Source organism: Sinohyriopsis cumingii, unplaced genomic scaffold (genome assembly GCF_028554795.1).
Source record: "Sinohyriopsis cumingii isolate HCF-2022 unplaced genomic scaffold, ASM2855479v2 utg002703l, whole genome shotgun sequence".
Classification (NCBI taxonomy): domain Eukaryota; kingdom Metazoa; phylum Mollusca; class Bivalvia; order Unionida; family Unionidae; genus Sinohyriopsis; species Sinohyriopsis cumingii.
The window spans coordinates 187,310-209,637 of record NW_028316275.1 but is presented as its reverse complement, the minus strand read 5'-3'; the positions used below and the strand labels follow the sequence as shown (position 1 = coordinate 209,637).

At 34.3% G+C, this 22,328-nt stretch overlaps 1 protein-coding gene across 4 annotated transcripts in view; it reads right to left on the bottom strand.

The window, feature by feature from the left end:
- The window catches only part of LOC149770106 (calcium-activated chloride channel regulator 1-like), a 78,455-nt gene that overhangs the window by 11,432 nt on the left and 44,695 nt on the right, over window positions 1–22,328 (bottom strand). For all 4 annotated transcript variants that reach the window (XM_089949382.1, XM_089949380.1, XM_089949381.1 and 1 more), the window contains 4 exons: window positions 13,738–13,864; window positions 11,837–11,999; window positions 10,904–11,039; window positions 10,348–10,478 (listed from right to left, as the gene is read on the bottom strand). In XM_089949382.1, the coding sequence (XP_089805508.1) occupies window positions 10,348–10,478; window positions 10,904–11,039; window positions 11,837–11,999; window positions 13,738–13,864 (557 nt within the window). The remainder of the gene's footprint in view (window positions 1–10,347; window positions 10,479–10,903; window positions 11,040–11,836; window positions 12,000–13,737; window positions 13,865–22,328) is intronic.

Here is a 22,328-nt window from a genome sequence, read left to right as displayed (position 1 = left end):
TCCAAATGATAGGTGGTTGCGAAACTCTGTGTGGTCCCAAATTAAGTAGCGGGATAAAGCAAAAACAACAAGTGTTATAAAATATAGCAAATAATTTAATTATCAAATTTATAGATGAAAATTTTAGAGGAACTTACAGTAATATGAAGTGAATCCCAAACTCCTGACAAAGTTCTATGAAAGCACAAATAAATGAAAAGTTCCGTATCAGTTTAAAAACTGGAAATGTACTCGTCCACCATGAATATTTGACGTTGTCCAGAACTCGTTCGAATAATTCACAACAGTTCCAGAATAGAAATTATGGTCCAAAAGTACTGAGTACTTTCTCATTATACTGAACAGTCCAAACACGTTTTTCACTCGTATAATATATACGTACAATATAAAACACGTCTGCAGACTTACAACAGGAAATAAAGAATGAGGATGACTCCATAATTGCAACGAATCTGATTGCTCAGTCCTTTCCATATATAAATCTTCTATTGTGACTATATTTCACAATATACCCCACGTGACGGACCTTACTACTTATTTTGTCTCACAGTTGCCTATTCATGTGACCTAGCCCAACCAAGGGGAAGTTAATGAATTCTTCTATAATCGTGTAAACCTCATCAGCCAATGCAAAATTAAGCCAAAGATGTCATTACGTCTGATAATTAAGATTATTATTAGCACATACAAAAACAACGATCTATAGATCTTATTTAATTTGTATGCTCTTAGCAGACTCAGATCACGTAGGCAAAATATAACCAAAGGATATTCTGTACAATTTACAACCATGAATAGAAATTATTCACATGTGAAGAACTATATATATATATATATATATATATATATATATATATATATATATATATATATATATATATATATATATGAGTTGTCTGGTCACCTTTAATTTCAGTTAAGAAGTTAAGAAGTCAAAAGTTGAAAACTTGAGTGGGCGTCGTTTTCTTCATTACGTTTAATACCATTTCATCATCATCAAACTTAACTATACTTTTGCAAGCTCCAATGTCAAAGCAAACAATATATCTGACTGCGTCCAGGCCTATGGAATATGCAAGTTACCAGTCCAACTACGTTACAATTCTAACGACGTCCAGGCTCATGGAATATGCAAGTTACCAGTCCAAGTACGTTACAATTCTAACGACGTCCAGGCCTATGGAATATGCAAGTTACCAGTCCAAGTACGTTACAATTCTAACGACGTCCAGTCTCATGGAATATCCACGTTACCAGTCCAACTACGTCCAGGCCGATGGAATATCCAAGTTACTAGGACAACTACGTCCAGGCCCATGGTATATCAAAGTTACCATTCTAACTACGTCCAGGCTCATGGAATATCCAAGTTAAAAGTCTGACAGCGTCCAGACCAATGGGATATCCGAGTTATCAGTCTAACTGCGTCCAGGCCCATGGGATATCCAAATTACCAGTCGTTGTGTCATCGGTATAGTTTCAAATGAATCTCATCTAATTTTAAATTATTCATCAACACTTTTGGACGACTTGTTAATGAAATTTGCCATACGAATATTAACATTATTATGTAAATACTGTTTTATTACTGCATGACATGCATCCACATGTTTGATTATTTAACATCATTATGTACATGTTTTGAATTTCTGTAGAACCAGACTGTAGAGATTCTGTACGATGAACATGTTCATACAATTCATGTTTAATATTTATAACTTCATTTCTCGTTGCTTATTTAATAGTATCCAATTCTGCATCGTTAGTTCCGTATATTAGTGTTTAAACAAATTTATATATGAATACATTATATAGCTTATTTAACAAACAAATAATACAATATACACTATCTGCAACAAGAGAAGGCAATGATGCTTTGTTCTAATTGTGAAATTGTAAATTAGCAAACGATGCCGTGACTAAAATTAAATATGAGAATGTTGCATTACATGAACTTGCAAGTCAGTCCTTTCCTACCAAGAGAAACAATAAAACGTTTTTACGTTATATTATAACCATATCAAGTCATGTTCTTATAAGACAATTTATTGTTTCTAAAAGTTTTGTTTGATTGGGTATCTGAATGAGATGAGATAATATCTGGAACGGATAACTAAGTTTTCTTTATTGGATATTCGGTTTTAATAAGCTTTCCTGCTTTGTGATACCGTTGTGCGATTTTATGATTAATTGGAGATGTATTGTTTGTTTCATACAGATATAATAACTGAATAATGATTTATTTATTATGATAAAAGCTTTTTCTTGTAATTGTTCCTTTGTATTTGTCATCATAATGACTGATAACATCTTTGGCGTGAATATAACCATGGTGTAGTGCTCATTTTAGGCACACATAATCGACATCAAATGACTGTATATCTGGGTTTTAGCATCACTGTTCTTATAAAGTAATGCCTGGTAATGTTACTTCCGATCAAAGTCTCTTATTTGCACTTCTAAATCTAATACCTAGTCTGGTAGTTTCAATTCTAAATCAAAGTCTTGTAATTTCACTTGTAAGTTATCATTAGCGAAACAAACGAAACAAATAGTTTTGTCCAGCAGAAGCATTTCAATAATAAAACATATTTAACATCGTTAAAACTATTTACTCATTATAAAATATCATTATATATTGCTTTGCATAAAGTATTACACACTGTTACAGTATCTGTATTATTTATTATTGTTATATTTTGAAATTTGATTATGTGCTGAAAGGAATATAACTGACTGAAAAATTAAAACTTTAACGAAAAGAATTTACTGTATAAATTACGCAAGCGATGATTTAATGACATTTCCAAACTATCAGAACAGCTGATTACAAAAACTATAATAAAACTCGTGGTTTCGAAACCATGCAGATATGAAATAATATTAGTTAATTAAAAACTAAAACAAAACCTAATCACATTAATAGAAACATTGGCATTACCACGGCAAATAACACATGCAACTGAGGTAGGAGGAAATGAAGACATGTGTAAATTTGGATAAAGTTTTGACGGTTCATTTCAAAATGAAACCCACAAGCAATAAATTTATTTTCGCCATTAAAGCTGCTTACTGCAAACACAGATGTAATAACAGAAAGTTTAGAAACGACTAGAAAGATTTTAAGAAGAATAGAAGCACTCCATCCGAAATAAAAAAAAGCTTTTGAAAGAATACAGGAAGAAATTGCATAGATATACAGTCTATGTGGTCTTACTGAAATTCAACAATGGTAATTTATGGTTCGAAATAGAATATGATAATAACTGAGATATCAAAATCAAACTATAAAACAATCGTGCAAATCTACGCTCTAATTATTTATGGCAAGCTCTGTATTGACCCAATAATATTAGCACAATTAAAAGTAGCTTATTATCATGATAATATTGTCCAGCGAAGTAGATTATGATTTTATTCATTTGATCGAAAAAAGATTTCGTACACTGACATTACAGCATTGGTTCGACAAAAACATTTGACAAGCTAATACGCTTAGTAGGATATCCATATAATGAGACATTGCAGCAAATTAGTAGACCTTGCGACATCATCACATTTTAGACAGTTCCGAATGATGTAGTACAAATGTTGCATTCATTATATGCAAGCAAAAACATGGTAATAACATATAAAACCTACTGATAAAGAAATTACTCATAAATTCGAACATTTTAAAATAACAATATAATAATAACATACAATATAAATCAATAGTTTAAAATGACATGTAATCAGAACAACAATTGAAAAGAATTACAAAACTGATTATACAGTTCCGAACGTATGCATAATGTTTCAAGTTATAATTCCTGAGTATTAGACAAAAGAGTTAGTGGTTAAAAACTAAATATATAGCAGATATTTAGTCTTTGTTAATACAGGTTCATATATCAATGGAAACAGTTGTGTTGTATTATTTTAATTTACACTAAACGGTGGACCAGGCAGTCCATCATATATACGGGCAAATGCGTTAGTTTAAATACCAGTAAATAAGATGCACCAAATATCATCTGTCACAATCAGCATGTCTTAACAATATAATTACGTTAGCGAAAAATACACAAAATCGGAAAAAGGAAAGTTTTTCAAGTGGTAGGAAGATTCTAACAAGCAAACTGCCAGCAAGAAACAAAGACTTGATAAACTACTAGAATGTAAAATTAGTTCTCAAGTTTCAGCATGTACACAAAGCCGGTTTTGATTATCAAGCATCCTCTCTTGCAGAAAAATCTGTAAATTTTTCAACATAATTCAAATAGTGAAACAACAAAATTATGATCAGAAATATACAAACGATAAAAGAATTATTAAATGGAAATAGACAAGTAGCAGATGTATATAAAGATACTTCAAACAAATTATTAAACAAACATTCATAAGACACCTTGAGTACTTAATGCATAATAGTGAAATGAAAGAGATAATATGGCCATTGAACTATTTTTGAACCAATCATTGATTAGTCTTCAGACTTTGTACTGAATGACACTAATGATTTGAATAATGATTGCCAACACATCATAGAAGCGATGGACGAAGATATGTATTTACCATCACTTAATTGTTTTATTGCGGTCAGAAACAAACTATGATGTTAATTCTGCAATATAATTTGTTAATAATACAAGAACACTCATTCGCCCAGGATTCAATGGGTGGTAATATGATAGAGAACATCTCTCTCTCTCTCTCTCTCTCTCTCTATATATATATATATATATATATATATATATCCCACAGGATATAATAGTATCATAGCCATAAACACAGTTCAGCAACCAACGTGCAGTGGATTAAAAATAGTGGAAGTAGTATAAATCTGTAGAAAAGCCTTTATCGAAACTTGACATAAGCAAATGCCGTCCTTTTTACTGTTATCAAGCATATTTAGTGTATATAAAGACATTATTTTGTAGTGTGTTATTCTAGATTGGAATCCTCCTGAAGAATATATAATGAAAGTAGAGGCCGCTGCAGATTAATGAAAATGTAACACTAATCATATTTGCCTAAGGTTAACCAAGTTTAAATCATTTTGTTAATAACCGGAGATATTGAAACAAAATTAATTTGCCACTTGTCACATAACGTGTGTGTGTGTGTGTGTGTGTGTGTGTGTGTGTGTGTGTGTGATTTGGATTTTTCACGTAGCTTTAACAAGTTTTCAGTCATATCGCTACGATATCTGAGCGCCAAGCGAGGCAGCTGTTAGTACCATTTTTGTAAGTCTTTGGTGTGACTCGGCCGGGGATCGAACCCACGACCTCCCGCATCCAACATAACATTTGTAGTTGGATCAGATGATAACAATAATAACAGTAATAAATTAAGAGAAACATTGGGGATAGTAAAAACGTACCAGAACAACGTCCAAGACATTCATTTATTGAAATAGAACGTGTACTACATGAAATACTAAAAATTAAAACAATAACAGCTTCAATGCTTCACAATTTGGAACAGAATCTAAAAACGAATAGTGTTCAGTATTCTGACCGAGCCTTACAATGCAATTGTGAAGAACTTAACATAAATTATTCACAAGTTTGTGTGCTCTTTCAAGATGAAGGCAATAAATACATAGATCTTAATACATGCGCGCATTTATGGATTTGGAATTATTTCATTTCGATTTTAGTAAAGCATTGTGAAGAACATAATAATGCGCACCAGTGATATAGGTGGTAACTTTTCACACCCAGCTGGCATTATATACGATATAATTGTCATTCTGTCACGTCTTATACTAAGGTTACAGTATCAGTAACAAACCAACATATTTTTTTTAAAAGGTGTGTTCTTGAAACAACAATGATATTATTAAAAGAGCATCAAAATAAAAGATGATTTTTTTAATAATCTTAACAAACTCATGGTAGCAAACAGGAGAAATAATGGCGTTTATATAATTATGTAAAAATATGCTCAAACAAGGAGGATTTATATTTCTGTTGTTAAATCATTCGTACAACCACTTCTTCAAAGGCTATTACCTGTGTTGGGAATTTTGAGTATGGCAGGAGCAAGCTGTGCTATACTTGGAGCAAATTCAAAAGCAACACAAGACTCTAGTTTATCTAAACTAGAACCTTTTTGTTTTATAAAATGTTTAATTTGATATAAAAATACACTGAGGTTTGATTGAGCTTAATTCCATAACAAAAAAAGATGAAATAAATAATGTGCCAAACTAACTTAAAAATATCATTAGATAAAACGTAAAGGCCATGGTACGAATTTCATTTTCAAAGGCTGAATTAAAAACATCAGGTAGAAACCTTACTGTGTTGCCGGCTTGATTAGCTGTTTCTATTTTGCAAGATATTCCTGCTGTTTCTAAGAATAGATTAACATTCACAGGAACAAGAGGAAAGGGGCTTTCAAAACATACAGAACAAGGTATTTTTACCTAGAACAAAACCTTCATCATTTCTATAAAGAAAGAACCACTTTCAAACAGTCAGACTGAGAGAAATGCGAAATAGAATAACATAGAACTTAAGAGTTTGATTTAGCAATGCTATATTAAAAAAGATACTAAACAATCTGAATCAATAATTGTTAGTATAGAAGACTTGTTGTGAGTCAATGGTACGCATTTCGAAGATATTTATAACGATTCCAATAGTCAAAACACTAAATATTTGTATTTATTTAGGAGTACCTTCTTTTTCATGATAATATTAAAACTACACGAGCAAAATTGGTGATCATATTGTGAATTATTCACATATTCTATATTTGAATATGTATGATTACTAATGTGTGTATTACATTCAATACAGATACAGACGTGAAAAATCAATATATAATTTGATAGCTTTAAACAACAACCAAGTGACTTCAGAAAGCACCTGACTAAACAATATACAATTACAATGTGACATACTTATTAAACATGTAACCATATTGTTTGGCGTGTGGAAACCAAAGTAATAGAAATAATCAGGATCTGAATCATAGAAAGACTGAAGAAAATGTTATGAGTGGGGCATGTTCCGTTGGAGGGTAGAAAACATATTTTTGTTATCATAAACAGTGGTAGAATGCATATACATGAAAGAAGTTTACCTTCACAAGAAAAACAAAGTTTAACACTAAAATGTTATTAATAATGTGGACCAGAAAATCGTTTATAAATTCGCCGCCCCGTAAAGAAGCTTAATTCGATATGTGAAAAACATGTTCACTGTTATAGTAACATTCAAACTAAATCACAATTTCATATAATAAAAAAAGTTTCGTGAATTAGATAGTCGTATTGCTGTAACGATGCCATAAACGCAACAACATAAATAACTGTCAAAGTCATCATAACTTTAAGCATTTAGGAAAATCAAAACACAGGATGAGTGTTGAAGTAGACAATACAATTAACTGAAGAATTGCATAAAACCATATTAGAACGTTTGATTCAAAGCCGCGTAATAACATGTACAAAATAATCAGTTTTTAAAATAATTCTTTCTTTGACATGACTTATTATAAATCTGGATAAATATAATGTTGCATTTACGCTAGATCTTCATCTTTCTCTGAGGCTGGTTACTAATGTAATTAAAACTGTAGATAGATAGATACAGAGATTGGGAGGAGAGTGGTGTAAAGACTAGCATTATAGCAGATCGATACGTAGTCCTACAACGTAAGACGCCAACCCTGATAGATACGATGTGGGGGTGGGGTCGGCTGGATATAGATCTCGCTCATTCCCCATTGTATCTGTCAACGTTGATGCCTTACTTCGTTTTACCCTTGGACCCGCATTACTATAATTACTATAACCATTTACCAGTAATCTTCATCTCATTTGTAAGTAGCCCCTGTATGAGCCCTAAAATGTAACTCAACACGCTAATGGATTTAAAGAAATAAAAATTGGTTACTCCCCAGTCAAGGCAATAATGATTAAGTCAAGTCACATGAAAGTATACAATATAAGAGTCAGTTGACTTTCCAGCAAAACAACACATCCTTTGCTTTTAATGTTGAGCTTCCACGTACAACATGTGCCATATTAAATAAAAGATGATGACCATGGTGTGGAATGTTTAAAACACATCGCCAACCATTGGTGTAAGTGCTTGATTGATGCTCATGTAGCTGTTATATTAATGAGACAGAATTGCATGTTCCATGAATAGCAACGTAGCAGGAGACCTCAACAAGAATTAATGGACTTAAATAAGGTTCTAAAACTAATAGAAACTATCTGTAAGAAAGCGAACTAGAAGAAAAAAATTAATAAAATGAAAAAGAATTGCAAACATAAGAGTTTAATGTTTTTTTTCTGAGCTTATCGTAGTATAATCTGACAGTTGCCAACTCACACAGCTTACGAAACTCCTTATCTCCTGTGTGATTTTGGCAACTGACAGTTTATATCTCAATAAACTCATAAGAACAACATTAAACTCTTAATAAATAATTAAATACAAAAGGACAATACATTACAGTGGCACCTACAGGGCCAGCAAGCAAATGACCAAAATGTGTATGTGTATTTATGTAGTGACTCTGATTTTCTAACATAAAAGGCTCAGAATACAATAGACCACTTGGTAAGAATATCAAGGAAATAAAGACAAATTTGGAAAAGGTTATGCAACAAATTGGACTGAATAATTATTCAAAATAATAAATATTTAGTATACAAATCGAATTGTTGTATAAATAAAATGTTTATCTGGTGAAAAATATTCATACAACAGTTAATCGGCCTAATTGACTAAAAAGCAAAATAAGAATTATTTAGAAGCGTAAAAAACATCAAAACATGAGTTATCAAAAAGAAACAAGCATTGTTTAAGGGAAGGGGTAAGGCCATATTTTTTAAAACTGTTAATCTTTTCACTATTTACTTTTTATTATCTTTATTTCTAATAAAATAAATATTTTTTGTTTAATTCTTAACATGAACTCAATACTATTAGACTGACAAATACTTATAGAATATAAAATTCTTACTTTTAACAATGATTTGCAGAATACGAACAATACCATACTTATATGCAAAACATGCAGTACTACCCTCTAAAATGTAACTTTTTAAATATCCTATTTACCATATGTATAGTTTTACTATATATACAGTTTTATAGTGTCTTTATTATGTTAAGCGTGTTTTAACTATACATTTTGTAAAATTCTTTCCCATAAAAAGACGAAACACGATTCTTTGAGTTACATTCACCCTCTGCAGACAGACAAATATTCTTTTCAATATGTGTTACACACACTAGCACCGTTTTTGCTATTCCAGTATCATCACCAGATCTACTATATCAATGCTTATTTGTGTTACTTAATTTGTGACCATAGAGTAGTAACAATATACAAAAACATTTATTTCATTACATGCTATTGTAATGTAATTCTGCATGTTGAACTTGAACATGTCCAAAACTGAGTTCATTTCTGCTTGACCTGAATTGACTTTATTCTGTAACCAACTAATACATCGATAAATCGTTATCGATATGTATGGGTTTAAAATCGATGTTTTTATTAATAAAAGTAAAATATGTCTATTTGGGTATAGGTATAGGTTTGGGAATTTCTTTAGCGTATTTTGCATAATTGAGGTTCAAGTTTTTATCTTTTAAACCTCAGGATCAATGTAGAAGGTTTTTTCCCGTTAGGAAATAGATTTTGTTTTCAGAAAATTCTAACTGTGACCTGAGGTCAAGTAGAGAACTATATAATCTTGTAACTGAGAGGGTGTTTCAGTCGTGCTTTAAGATCTAACACTCTCAAGTTGTATTCTATGTTGTGTCCATTATTCATTTTGGGGTTGGAATTTTATATATTCAAATTATTGAATTCAAGTAATTATTTTCTCTGGAAATACAAAAGTGCTCTCATAAAATTCTTGGATAGAGACATTCACTGGAATTCAAAGTGAATTCATACCTGTAATTATATTTTATGATTCAACAAAAGACTGTTGACATATCTACACTCTATAAGCTACCTCAGACACATGATCGCCTTCAGTTTTTGTATTCTACTGATTTGTTTTCAGGACTTTAAATTAGTAGGACGTTTGTCTGTAATTCTTGGATTATTTTGGGATTTAATTCGCAATATCGCAAGTTCTTTTTTCTCATTTTCACTTTGCATTCTAGGGAAATAAATTATTTAATTTTCCAAAGATTGCTGCTATTTACTTTTTAAAGCTACTTATGTTAAGATCGTAGACTCGTGTATATATATAAGAAAGTATATATATATATATATATATATATATATATATATATATATATATATATATATATATATATATATATACTTTCTTAGGAATCAGCATAACAACTCGAAAGAATACTACAACTTACGTACCCCAGACGAAGCAACCGTTCTGCTCATACTTCCGGAGACATCCAGAACCAAAGCTCGAACCTTTGCCCCGCTGTAAGCTATGTTGAAAATTGGTGTTGTGTTAGTACTCACTGACGCTGCATAATTTCTTCCTTTGAAAATAAATTAAAAATACCAACCAGATACAAAAGCTATGTCTTTTTCTTTGATATCGTTTAAGTTGTTTATATTGTTGATTGCATTTACACTAAATGTGTCCATACTCAATAACAAGGTCCATGTTTGCTGTATGTCTTGCAAAAGTCGTTCTCAAGTTTGATGGTCAATTCGATATTTAATACATCATATTAATCCTTCTAAGCTATCTTAAACGATTGAAGATGTTATATATTTACTCACTACAGACTGGTTTACATCGCGAGTATTATTATAACTTATTAATATATTCTTTCTTACCAGCGACTGCCAATATGACAACTAGCTACCCAAACAAGAGCCTACAACGTTCATTCTCTCTCTCTCTCTCTCTCTCTCTCTCTCTCTCTCTCTCTCTCTCTCTCTCTCTCTCTCTGCAAACCTTGAAAATCTTTATGTTCTCGTATGACTTCCCATGTGCTTTTGTAGTGGCAGTTTACGTTCTGATCACTTGGGATAGCTGTGATATGTCTGTAGTCCTCCGCAGTATTATTGTCGTTTTCGCAGAAGTTCTTTACCTGAAATTATATGGTCATAACTGAATGATTCAGTCTTTACTTAAATGTTAGGCTCGTTGTCCTGTACGATCATGTTTAAAAATATTTGTTAAAGTTACATTCTCACAAATATCGTAAATCAGCAAATGTATTAATACCGGATGGTTAATATTGTAACATTAATGTTTGCGTAAGACATTTACAAGCGATTATTATTTCCTTGCTAGATTTCCAGTATATTCCGCTCCCTAGAAGCTGATGTTTTACATAATATATGTATGATGTTTTGTATTTAATTGATAACTTCTACTTTGGCTTCACATTATTTCCTACAATCATGCGACTGACCGAAGATACAGCCCTTCAAAGTCTGAAACCTGTTCCAAATTTAAATAAAAAACAGACGAAACAGGGAGAAATCTCGACGTACAATAATGAATCACCAGCTTGAACATATGTACAGATTTGGGTGCGATGATAAATAAAGAACTGCAGTTGTATATGAAATATTTAAAAGATGCGCAATAGGGTGTGTGGGTGTGGGTGGGTGGGTGTCTGTGTGTGTGTGGGTGTAATTTAGAATCTATTGTATCGTAAAGACGAAAGCAGAAAAAAATCTAGCTGCTATCATACATTTTTTCTAGAATATTTAAATACATTGAACCATTCCTAAAATGGGTATGTTCCCTGATCCCCAGATCACTCAATACATTTAAAAGGATTTTCAAAATTTAAAAACAAATAGTCGACCCCAAAAAAGTATGGATTTTTAATTGTTTTTTTTATAAAGAAAATAATCCGAACAATGTTAAACTTACGGATGCAATGTAAGAATGACCCATCAGTGACACGGGAGTTGTCTGGTCTCCAACTAGACAATATCTACATTCATGTGGGAATGGATCCGTTATTTTGGTCACATCGCAAGGTTTATCTTTGTTGCAGTTCATCAGGGCTTGCCCTTTGATATTCTTCATACATCTGTTGAAACAAATAGTTGACTTTAAGTCTACCCCTTTTATCACCCTTCCGTGCAAAATAGATGAACAGGCGCATGTACAACGGATTGCAAATCCAACCCCCCAACCCCGAAAAGAAAAAAACCAACAAAGTGCAATGTGCTTCTGGGTGGGGTGGGGAGCCTTTCCTTGTTACTATTCAATTTAAGAGTAACAAAACGGTAATCATCTGAAATTGGGTCCTCTCTAAAAAGACTCTTCGGGGGAAAAAATTTGTTATAAAAATAATTGCATACACGTCGACGAAGTATGAGTAAAGCAAAATCAGTGTAAAGCAATAACATAACAAGCCGGAGTGATAATTAATTCTCGAAATGGCTGGTCCATAGCTCCCATGTCATATTGCCAATGATGTGCAACCACGCAGGTGTGTGCACAAACGGAGTATGTAGCAGCACACAAAATGCGGAGAAACTGTAACAATTACTGCCAGCCAATTTACAATCTCTGACTTGAATGTTTTAAAGACAAACTTTTTATTACTCTTTTTGCAAACTAAAGCACCGCCATAAAGTATTACTTTTGACAAATAACAGTGATCTTATATGGGTAGCCATCAATGTTGTCTTGAGTTTCTGCCTACTACTTACACAACTGAGTCATTTGTAACATGACAGTGTGACGTAGTTCCCCACTGTGCCTTTGCATGGGACAATTAGATAAATGCTAGGAATACATTTTGCATGAGCTGATTTCACAAACAAGCACAGTTTTTTAAGTATTATTACAATTTTACTTTCAAAGTGGTAAAGGCGACAAGATGTAAATATTTTTCATTAATTTGTCATACAGTCGTATTTGCTGAACATTATATAAAATTCAAGCTTACAATTTATTTTTTAAATATCTAAGTACTATGACTTTTTTTTTAAATCAGGTAAATATGATTGCACTTGTCGAGCTTTGTTTAGAATTCAAGCATGTGATTTTTAATCGACGTTACCTTTTCGATGACTTTGGTGTTGTAGAAATACAGGAAGATAACATCCATGCTCGATTAAATGATTTTAACTAAAGCTTAATAATGTCTTGGATCAAAAGTGTTTATTATACATGATAATGACTTGGATCAACTGTAAATGCATTTAAATGTTTCAAGTACCTCTTTTTTGCTCGCCTTTTTGCTTAGTTTATATTCAACGCTCGTTTCACCGGTAAGTGAATGGATGCGCGTTTAGTGTAACTAAGCTGTGTTTGTAGTGCTAACTTTCTTCATTTAAACCATCCTTAATCTTTACGTCTTAAGTGTGTCTTCTTTTCATTTAATAAACATCAACGAAAAGAGAAGTTTTAAAAAGAACACATCGTTTTATTTAAAAAACAAATTTTATATCTCGTGGTATATCAATGATACAACGAAGATATACATATATTCTATAGCAACATATACCATCAACATCTACCATCTAACATCTGCCATCAACAAATATCAGAAAAAAACATTGATAATTGATCATTCATAGGAAATATGCGTCCATCCGTATGTACCTGTGTCGGCATGTCGTAATTTTTAATTCATTCATAGATACATACATACCAACATATATACATACATACATACACGCACGCACGCACGCACGCACGCACGCATACATACATACGTACGTGCGTGCGTGCATGCATGCATGCATACATGCATACATACATACATATTCGTGATAGATAGATAGATAGATAGATAGATAGATAGACAGACTCACAAAATAGGTTGATATTGTTCGGTCTCCATGTCCAAGTAGAAATAAGGATTAAAATAATTAATTGTCCTCTTGTACTCGTCAAACAAGCCCCATCGTAGATGTCCCCACTCGTGGACAAACACGTGCGCTGCAACATCAAGAGCATTATTAATGTGGCGTGATTCAATACTTAACATTGTTATTAGTTTATATAACCTGAATAGTTAACCTTCTAATCAGTATTACTCCCACACACTTGACTCTGTCATAAGTAGTTGTATTAGGGTACTGGGGAATATCATATTAACAGAAGCAGGATAGAGCAACGTCCATGGGTTTGTTAAAAGAGACACACCCAAATGCCCTTTTCCGGGCCTCCCAGGTCTCTTAGAAAGTATATTCTACTCCGTGATTGTCACATCTAGTTAAACTTAAATCCCTCTTCGCACGATTGAATGGTGTTTATGTGTGAGTGCGTGCTTAAGTAACTTATCGTTAGTTTTAAAGGTCAAGACAAAGAGACACGTTTCTTTGGCATATTTTCTATATCTAAATCAAAATGAAAATTTCATAACACATCGCAAAAGTCCATTTCTATTTTCGTTCCTTTTTTCAATCCCTGCCTCTTTTTCTTTTAATTTCTTCACTGGCATTGATTCTACCTATTCATTGTCTTAAAGTAGCTTTGATTTCCTGGGTTCCTCTTGCTTATTCGCTATTTTCGTTGGACACTATTATGCCCATTGCTTTTTTCCTGATAATTATAATAGAACATGTTTCTTTAATTTTGTCTCTCATTTATTCGGTCTTCTGTCTTTCTTTTTCTTTGACGCTGATGACATTATGGAGCCTAATGTCATTTCATTTAGCAGGTACCTTGACTTATAGCTCATGAAGAGTAGTCGGTAGTCTTATTCGAATTATACTTTCGCTATTTTCGTAGGATTGCTCCAGACTATATATATATATATATATATATATATATATATATATATATATATATATATATATATATATATATATATATATATATATATATATATATGTATATATATATGTATATGTATATATGTATATATATATATATATATATATATATATATATATATATATATATATATATATATATATATATATATATATATATATATATATATACAGAAGGTTTCATAACGGATTTGTGGGATTCCTTGTTAAATTATTTAAACAGACTTAAAGAGGATGATAGTTTGAGACTTTCAGTCCTTCGTGACAATTTGAAGCATCCAGTCTTTATCGAACTTAGTAGACCGGTCGAATTACCGTCCAATTTCGTCAACAAAATTCAACATGTCTAACAATCTAATGGCGAGTTTAATATGACCGCTAGTACAAACTAGACTTTACGTGGCTCACGATTCACCTCTTCAACCTATTGCTCCAGCCAGTGTGTTATTTGTATTGCTCCAGCCAATGTGTTATTTGTATTTGCTCCAGCCAATGTGCTATTTGTGTTTGCTCCAGCCAAAGTGTTATTTGTATTTGCTCCAGCCAATGTGTTATTTGTAGTCCACCAAAGTTTCATCTAACTACTTCCAAAATCAGATGTACTTAGTTTATACCACCGTAACGTATGCCAACCAGAATGAGACTGCATAATAGAAAACAGCATAGGAGAGCATGAGAAATTAGAACCCAAAAGAGAAGAGAAGTAGAAATCTTGTTACAGAAGGCACGTATATCTAACAGGACGGTGTGTGGCATTCCTGAAATGCAAACCTTCAAGGCGACTTGATTTTTCACTGTACGTTGAAAATGTACCCTAAAGTAGTTCCAGAAGCTTTCGTGTTTCGAGAAACCTATTTCCTTAACAGATAATATATTTATTTGTATCATCATCAAGAGCATTCCAGTGCTATTACGACGATTTCTTAGATACGGATACTATTGGGTAAAATGAGACCAAGGATTTACCAATCGGGAGCAACACAATTATTGCAGAGAGAGATGTTGGGACTGTTTAGCGTCCATACCATGCATACCGGTAGGAAAATAAACGAATTCATTGCTCTTCTTGCATGCGAATCTATGTCAGTCCTACGTGTTACGAACTGCATCACATGAAACAAGGCAACCAACAACACAAAAGTGCTTCCGAATTATTGAGATTGCGCTCCACCTGTGGGCATCGTCTTTTGAACTAATATCTCAAAAAGTCACACATCTTTCCATGAAAGAAACGATGCTGTTTTTCGCAACCAAATCGTGGACATTGAATATTAATGCTACGTTGAAAATGAGATTCAACTGGAGTTAGACATCAAGGGAAGTCCGGAACAAGAACAAAAAGAAACAAGAAGATTTTATCGTTTATACGTTTAATGTACCCATGCTAGTGGCATTCACGTCACTAATTTCTACGTATGTATTGCCAATCCGATGCGGACATTTTGCACCGTTGCTTATGAAAATGCTAACAATATGTCTGGATCACGGAGGTGTAAATCCTTTGAAGTTAGCTTCTACCACCACGAACACGTGTGGATTAGTGTACTGAAAGACGTTTCTGTCTGAGAACAAACTAGCAGTCATATCGCTTCAAAATACCTCCAAGATAACCGTCGATACTTTGTGTTGTCTGCATTACTTGGATCAAAGTGAAGACAATGGATATAACGTGCCAGAAACGTTGGAGAAATACGCTTGGAAGTCTTTCTGTCTATGAATTCCAGGATGTTTATTTCACGAACGCCCCATGCATTTCTGTCAAGAAAACCTGAAACATCTTTTCTGAGTTCAGTATTGACGACATTTAGGAGCAGGTTAGATAAGCAGCAATGATACCATGATGTTGAAACGTGGGAGCAATAGTAGTAACATCGACGTTTCTAGACCTAAAATGCAGTAACGTTACTGAAATTTACAACTAGGTGGACATCGAACCTTTCAACCCAAGTGAAAGTTACTTTGAAGGACTAACTGATGCAACGGGCTTGCTATAAGATGTGGACGAAATAAAAAAAATTGATGTGTGTTATTTGTATCTCTTGTTGTGCTAATATGATCGATTCCTAACATGGCGCCTTGAACTGTATATATAACAAATTGATGTTTGACACTTTCGTCAATACAATGGATTGATCAAATCCAAGGTCTTACCTCAAACTTATTTGTAACATCCTGTTTTATCATAGCACAGCGAAGAAAAACTGATGTTTCCTGTCCGTTGTACGTGTAATGAAACATGTAACCATGACCAACCATCTTGCCACAAAGATGAAGAATGTGATTTGAGAGGAATGTGGGTGACTGTGGAATTATTCCATGCTCTCGACCGTGGATATACGACTGTTAAAAAGTTACTAAATTTGGCATTTTCTACCACAGAACAATACCAAACAGACAACGACTCGTGTCCAGATATTTTCACAGTTAGTGTTTCCTTCTCCTACCACTTCGTCGTCGCCATTCACCATAAAGCCTAGCATGCATGATTCAACACCCGCGTTTAAAAACGTGGTGAAACGAAATGGGTCTCAAATAAGACAAATTTCTGAGACAAATCAGGAGTGTTACAAAGTTTAGTAGATTCATCCAAACAAGAACTGTCACAATTTATTCCGTTGGAAACACCTCATTGTCGGGGTGATGTACATAATGAGGCTGATACGATGTTCCGACAATCAGTGGAGGCGAATTCCAGTATAAAACTGAAGTGTGAAATACCATCCACTTCAGTAATATTTACTCCCGAAACAAATGATCTTACCACAAAGAAGTGCACACCACTCTATTCGTCGTCCCAATATACAATATTCATCCAGAAATTAACTCTCTCCTCATATATCTAAATATTGGCACGTCTTGGTGGTACTCGCTAATTCGATCCTCCGAAGAGGAAACAATCATTCAGAAAAACATCCAAATAAATCATTGATTCGGAATGTGAATGCTGTTTGAATGTGTTGAAAGGAACGGTATCTTTGCCCACAATACAGAAACAACGATTATGGAAACATCAGAATGTTCTTCTTCATATGGTGAAAGAGAAAATACCCATCAGATAAAAGATGATGTTCAAAGCGAATGATTTCAGGCCATGCTGATAGGACTCTTGCTAAAAGTGATTGTTCCTTTTTATGATCCATTGCTGGACTACTTTCAGGAGAAGTTTTGTGGTATGGATGATAACTCAGATAAAATGGACATGCTTTTCTGAAAATACATCACACTTGTACCTTGGAGTCTTTACCATCGAATACTATTCTCTCCCAGATATGACAGTTATGATGGCATCTACGATGGAAATAAGACAAAGGCACCGAATTTCTGAACCAAGCTATTCAAAAGGAATTTAAAAAGACACATTTATTTTTCACCATTGGAATCCTGGAACTAAAGCCAGTGTCGTTAAACGTATGTTGAAATATTTTTACTTATCAGCACACTCTCAAATACATCAACGTGTTACCACGTTTCTTCATAGCTTCCAGTCAATCGTATTATCGTAGCATCAGATGTGAAACCGAAGAAATGAGCCTCGAAAACAAAGTGATGGTGTTTGGACGCTTGTTTGGGACGTCACCAAGTACCCCAAAGAAACTAGAGATGTTAAAGAAGGGAGATTTACCTCGCATTCAAATAATCAAGCGTACCATTGACAAAGGTTATTTACCTAACTGGACAGCAGAATTGTTTCTGTTACTGGACAAGCACGTTGTTGTGATAGTCCAATCAATAAATTGGAAGACATAAAGGGTGAGGTGTTCAAGGAAACATTTTCCTGAGTTACAACGAATGACCAAAAAGGAAATATACGATATCGAAAGCATTCTTGATCGAAGAACACGTTAAGTAAGGAAACGTCTACTCGAAGAAGTTAAAGTGAGTTAGGAAAGAATAGCCACCTAGTTTTGATTTTTGGATTGCTGCTTCATAAATCATTGATTATAAACTGATGCAGTGAAAACCGTGCCTATAAACCACAGCAGCTGCTTCTCCTTCACAGAGTTCCTTTCTTCAAGAACTATAAAAGCAAACTCTGAGGATGTCAACTGGAGAGCGCGTGTGTATACCTCAAATCGTCTTTTCCTGCCAAATGTGTGTATCGTATTGTGTTATCGAAGCAGCCATCGTCAATTTGAGTTTACGACAAAGAGACAAGTGCGGATAATTTTAATGAGCAGTTGTACTGATTATCTTCTCCCCAGTTATTCTTTGAACAATACTATATGCAGTAAAATCAACAGCAGTAGCCTTGTAGCCAACGACAGTCACCATTCTTCCAGTCACAATGACAATTGCCCTCTTTTGCAACATTGTAAAAATCATTATCCTTTAACAGTGGGCGACTTCTTGAAAGCCAGAAACATCAAATTATAATCAACTAATTTTATTTAATATTAATCAGTGGTAGTTCTATGAATGTGTTTTACAACATCTTATGATTCTTTACGGCGAAATTATCTTAAGTTCTACAGTTGAATTATGAATCTCAGTGGGAAGAAGCTTTGGTAGAAATCATTCACCCTATGCACGTCCTGAATGTGCCTGAAAATCAAACCGATTTTGTCGTCGAAATCCACTACGAACAAAGTCAAGAACACTTAGATAAAAATGATCCTGGTTATTACGGAACCAAACAAGTGTAAGCTGAGTATCTATTCCTTACGCATTCCTGCAAGCTATTATTTATTAGTAATAAACATCTAGTTGAAACGATTACCGCTATTTTTAACGGTCAGTTTGGCAAAGTCCTGGAAAAACCTCACAAACGTCTACAAATTGAGTATGGTGCCATTGTTCACCGTCTCATCCTGCATTTTGTCTGATAGATAGCTAACTGTTATTCATCATTTTACTCCCTGACTGTTTGAAATTCTAAATGGAACACAAACGTAGCACCCATTTAAAAGACATCAATAACACCGATCGATTCTAAGAGTAGTTTTGCAGCCCAAGGAAATTGAACAAAGGAATGAATTTGATGTTTGTGTTCTCCAATGTGTTGGAGTACGTAGGTGGAAACATATCCACTCAAATACTCAGAGTCATTCCTTTCAAAATGAATTCTTCCATCGATGTTTACGAGGAAGGTGGAAACACATCAATTTCACGATGAATTTGCACATCCACAATATATTCCTGTCTGTAAATTGTATTTTTGACAGTAGCAACATTAACATAAAAGGAGATCTTGGACAAAATATTATATTCTCCAATGGAAAAATCTCAGAGAAACTACGTTTTCGAAAAGATTCCCCAGTGTATTGTACGAGATGTACCCAGAATACCAAGAAGCTGATTGACAATGAGGAATGGTTTATGAGATGTTCATATCCGCATTCGTACGGTAGAAACCATCGTAAAGAAATTGTGACTTGAAGATTACGTGCTTTAAAAGATCCTACTTTGATACCACAAAAAAGATTTTCTTCAAAATGTTCAGAAAGTCCCATCAAACTTTAATGAGAACAGGCAAAAATGTGTCACTTCAAACTGGAATAGAAATTTTGGCTCTCACCAACAATTGTATGCATTCATTTTTCAGTGAAGTAGCTGTTTACTTGAATAACAAACTAGTCAGTTGCAGCAAGGATACTTACGCTTACTGATCGTACCTGATAAATCTCTTGACGTAAGGAAAAGAAGCCAAGAACACACATCTGGATGACTCCATGGTACGGAATCCAGACACGTTACAAATTGTTGATTGCAAATGATTATGAAAACCACAATCTTGGATTCTACAACCGTTGAAATAAAATCAAACAAGGGCGGAGTTTAAATCATATGGCTAGTTCGCTTTATGATATGCGATTTCAATACGATGTTACTGAATAAAACTTTGGGTAACTGTCCGCGTAAAACATGATCTTCAATATTGGATCGGAATCAAGAGGCAATGGGGAAGATTTCTCTTCCTATCGGACACTTTACTGTCGTTTTACTTAAACTTTGGCTGATGTCGTTTCGCACTTTAAGTCAAATTCCTGCACCGCGCACGTAAAGTCGGGTTTCTTCTCTGATGGTTTTGTACTCGTTATCATTGGTCATCAAATGGACATCGGTACTACCTCGAGTCAGTCTCAGGAGTACATCCACTCCGGCAAGACCTGTCCCTTATTTTCCCTTGCCCAAACATGATTCCCGCTAGCGTGCTGTTCACACCAAGAAAACCGACGACCAGTACTTGCATCATAAACTGGGTGTCGTCAGGTGGTTGTTCCTTCCTCACACGTGACGACAAAATGAGTAACGTACGATGTGCTTAGTAATTTAATCTCCGAAGAGCGTGCTCTGTACATATAGTAGGTGTAGCTCTTCTGGTGGTGGATCCATCCTTACTCGACGGGAAATAAGCTAGAGTGTCGCGCGCACATTTTTTAATATCCCGAAATGAGTGTTTGCACCCAAATAGGGGTAAAATCTCGTTGAGTGGTGACTCCGACCCACTCAATGAGTCGACGTACATGGCCGAATGGCCGAACACGTCGCAACTAGAAGTCGTGCTAAGCAAGTAAAAACATTTAGATAAGCTACAAGTCAACGACTTATATTACATTTGGCAAACAAATTCAAAATTTCAACCCTGGATCCAACAACAGAAGATCAAAAACTTGGAACTGCAACAGCAACAGGAGCAATCACATCAGAAGCATCTGTTTATCTCAGAAGGGTGATTGTATTTATCAAAAGCCAAAGAATAGCATACGAATTCTCTCAGCCCTTAACAAACGTCAATAATATAAGGAGGTATTAAGCCCAGAACATCATGCCCCGCCGCACAATCTGGTAGTGCTTGGTTCACTAAAAGTCATTTAGCCATAGGACCCGTTAACCTGGCCTTAATAACAGATAAGATTGTATGGTAGTCCTAAATCCAGACCATCAAGGCCTACTACAGAATGTGGGAAATGTTTGTCAAACTCAAAAACAAAATACAAGAGCTTTCTACTCTGTTAGCAGTTACTAACCTACCAGCCACAAGTATACAGAGTCTGTCTTTACAAAAGTTCAAAATTACCCAGGTGTAGGACGGAATTATTTAATTTTCGCAACTAAATCCAAATTTCAACCCTGGACCAGGTGGAACCCTACAGCAACGTCGAGGCGCACTACTCCTACGCCTTCACCCCTTTGCCTCTCCCGGGCATGAACAATTAAGAAGTGTCCACAGACGAGTGTTGAAATAGTACGCTGTGACTTCAGTATTTACACGTACATTGTCGAGAGGCTTTACATTTCAATTCAAGAGCAACACAGGGACTTTGTCCATTAGTTGTCTATCCAAAACCAAACGAATGACAACCATCGAATAGTGTCAGTGCGAATATCAATGGAAGCCCAAGTATAAGGCGTGTTCAAAGGGAAGTCGCTTCACTTAAAACAGCAAAGAGCATTGTACAAGAAGTCGTGGAGTAAGAAGAGGCGAAGATTAATGCTGCCGAAGAAGGGGACAGAAAAGAAAAGGAGAGTCAGAAAGAATAGTACTTTCAGCGCCTCAATGCCAACTGGGTGAAGGTCCAGGCCTGGGAAGAGGAAAGAAAAGAAAATGAGCGTCAAAGGAAAGACCAATACTTTCAGCACCCCAATGCCAACTTGATGAAGGTCTAGGAAAAAGTTATTTGGCA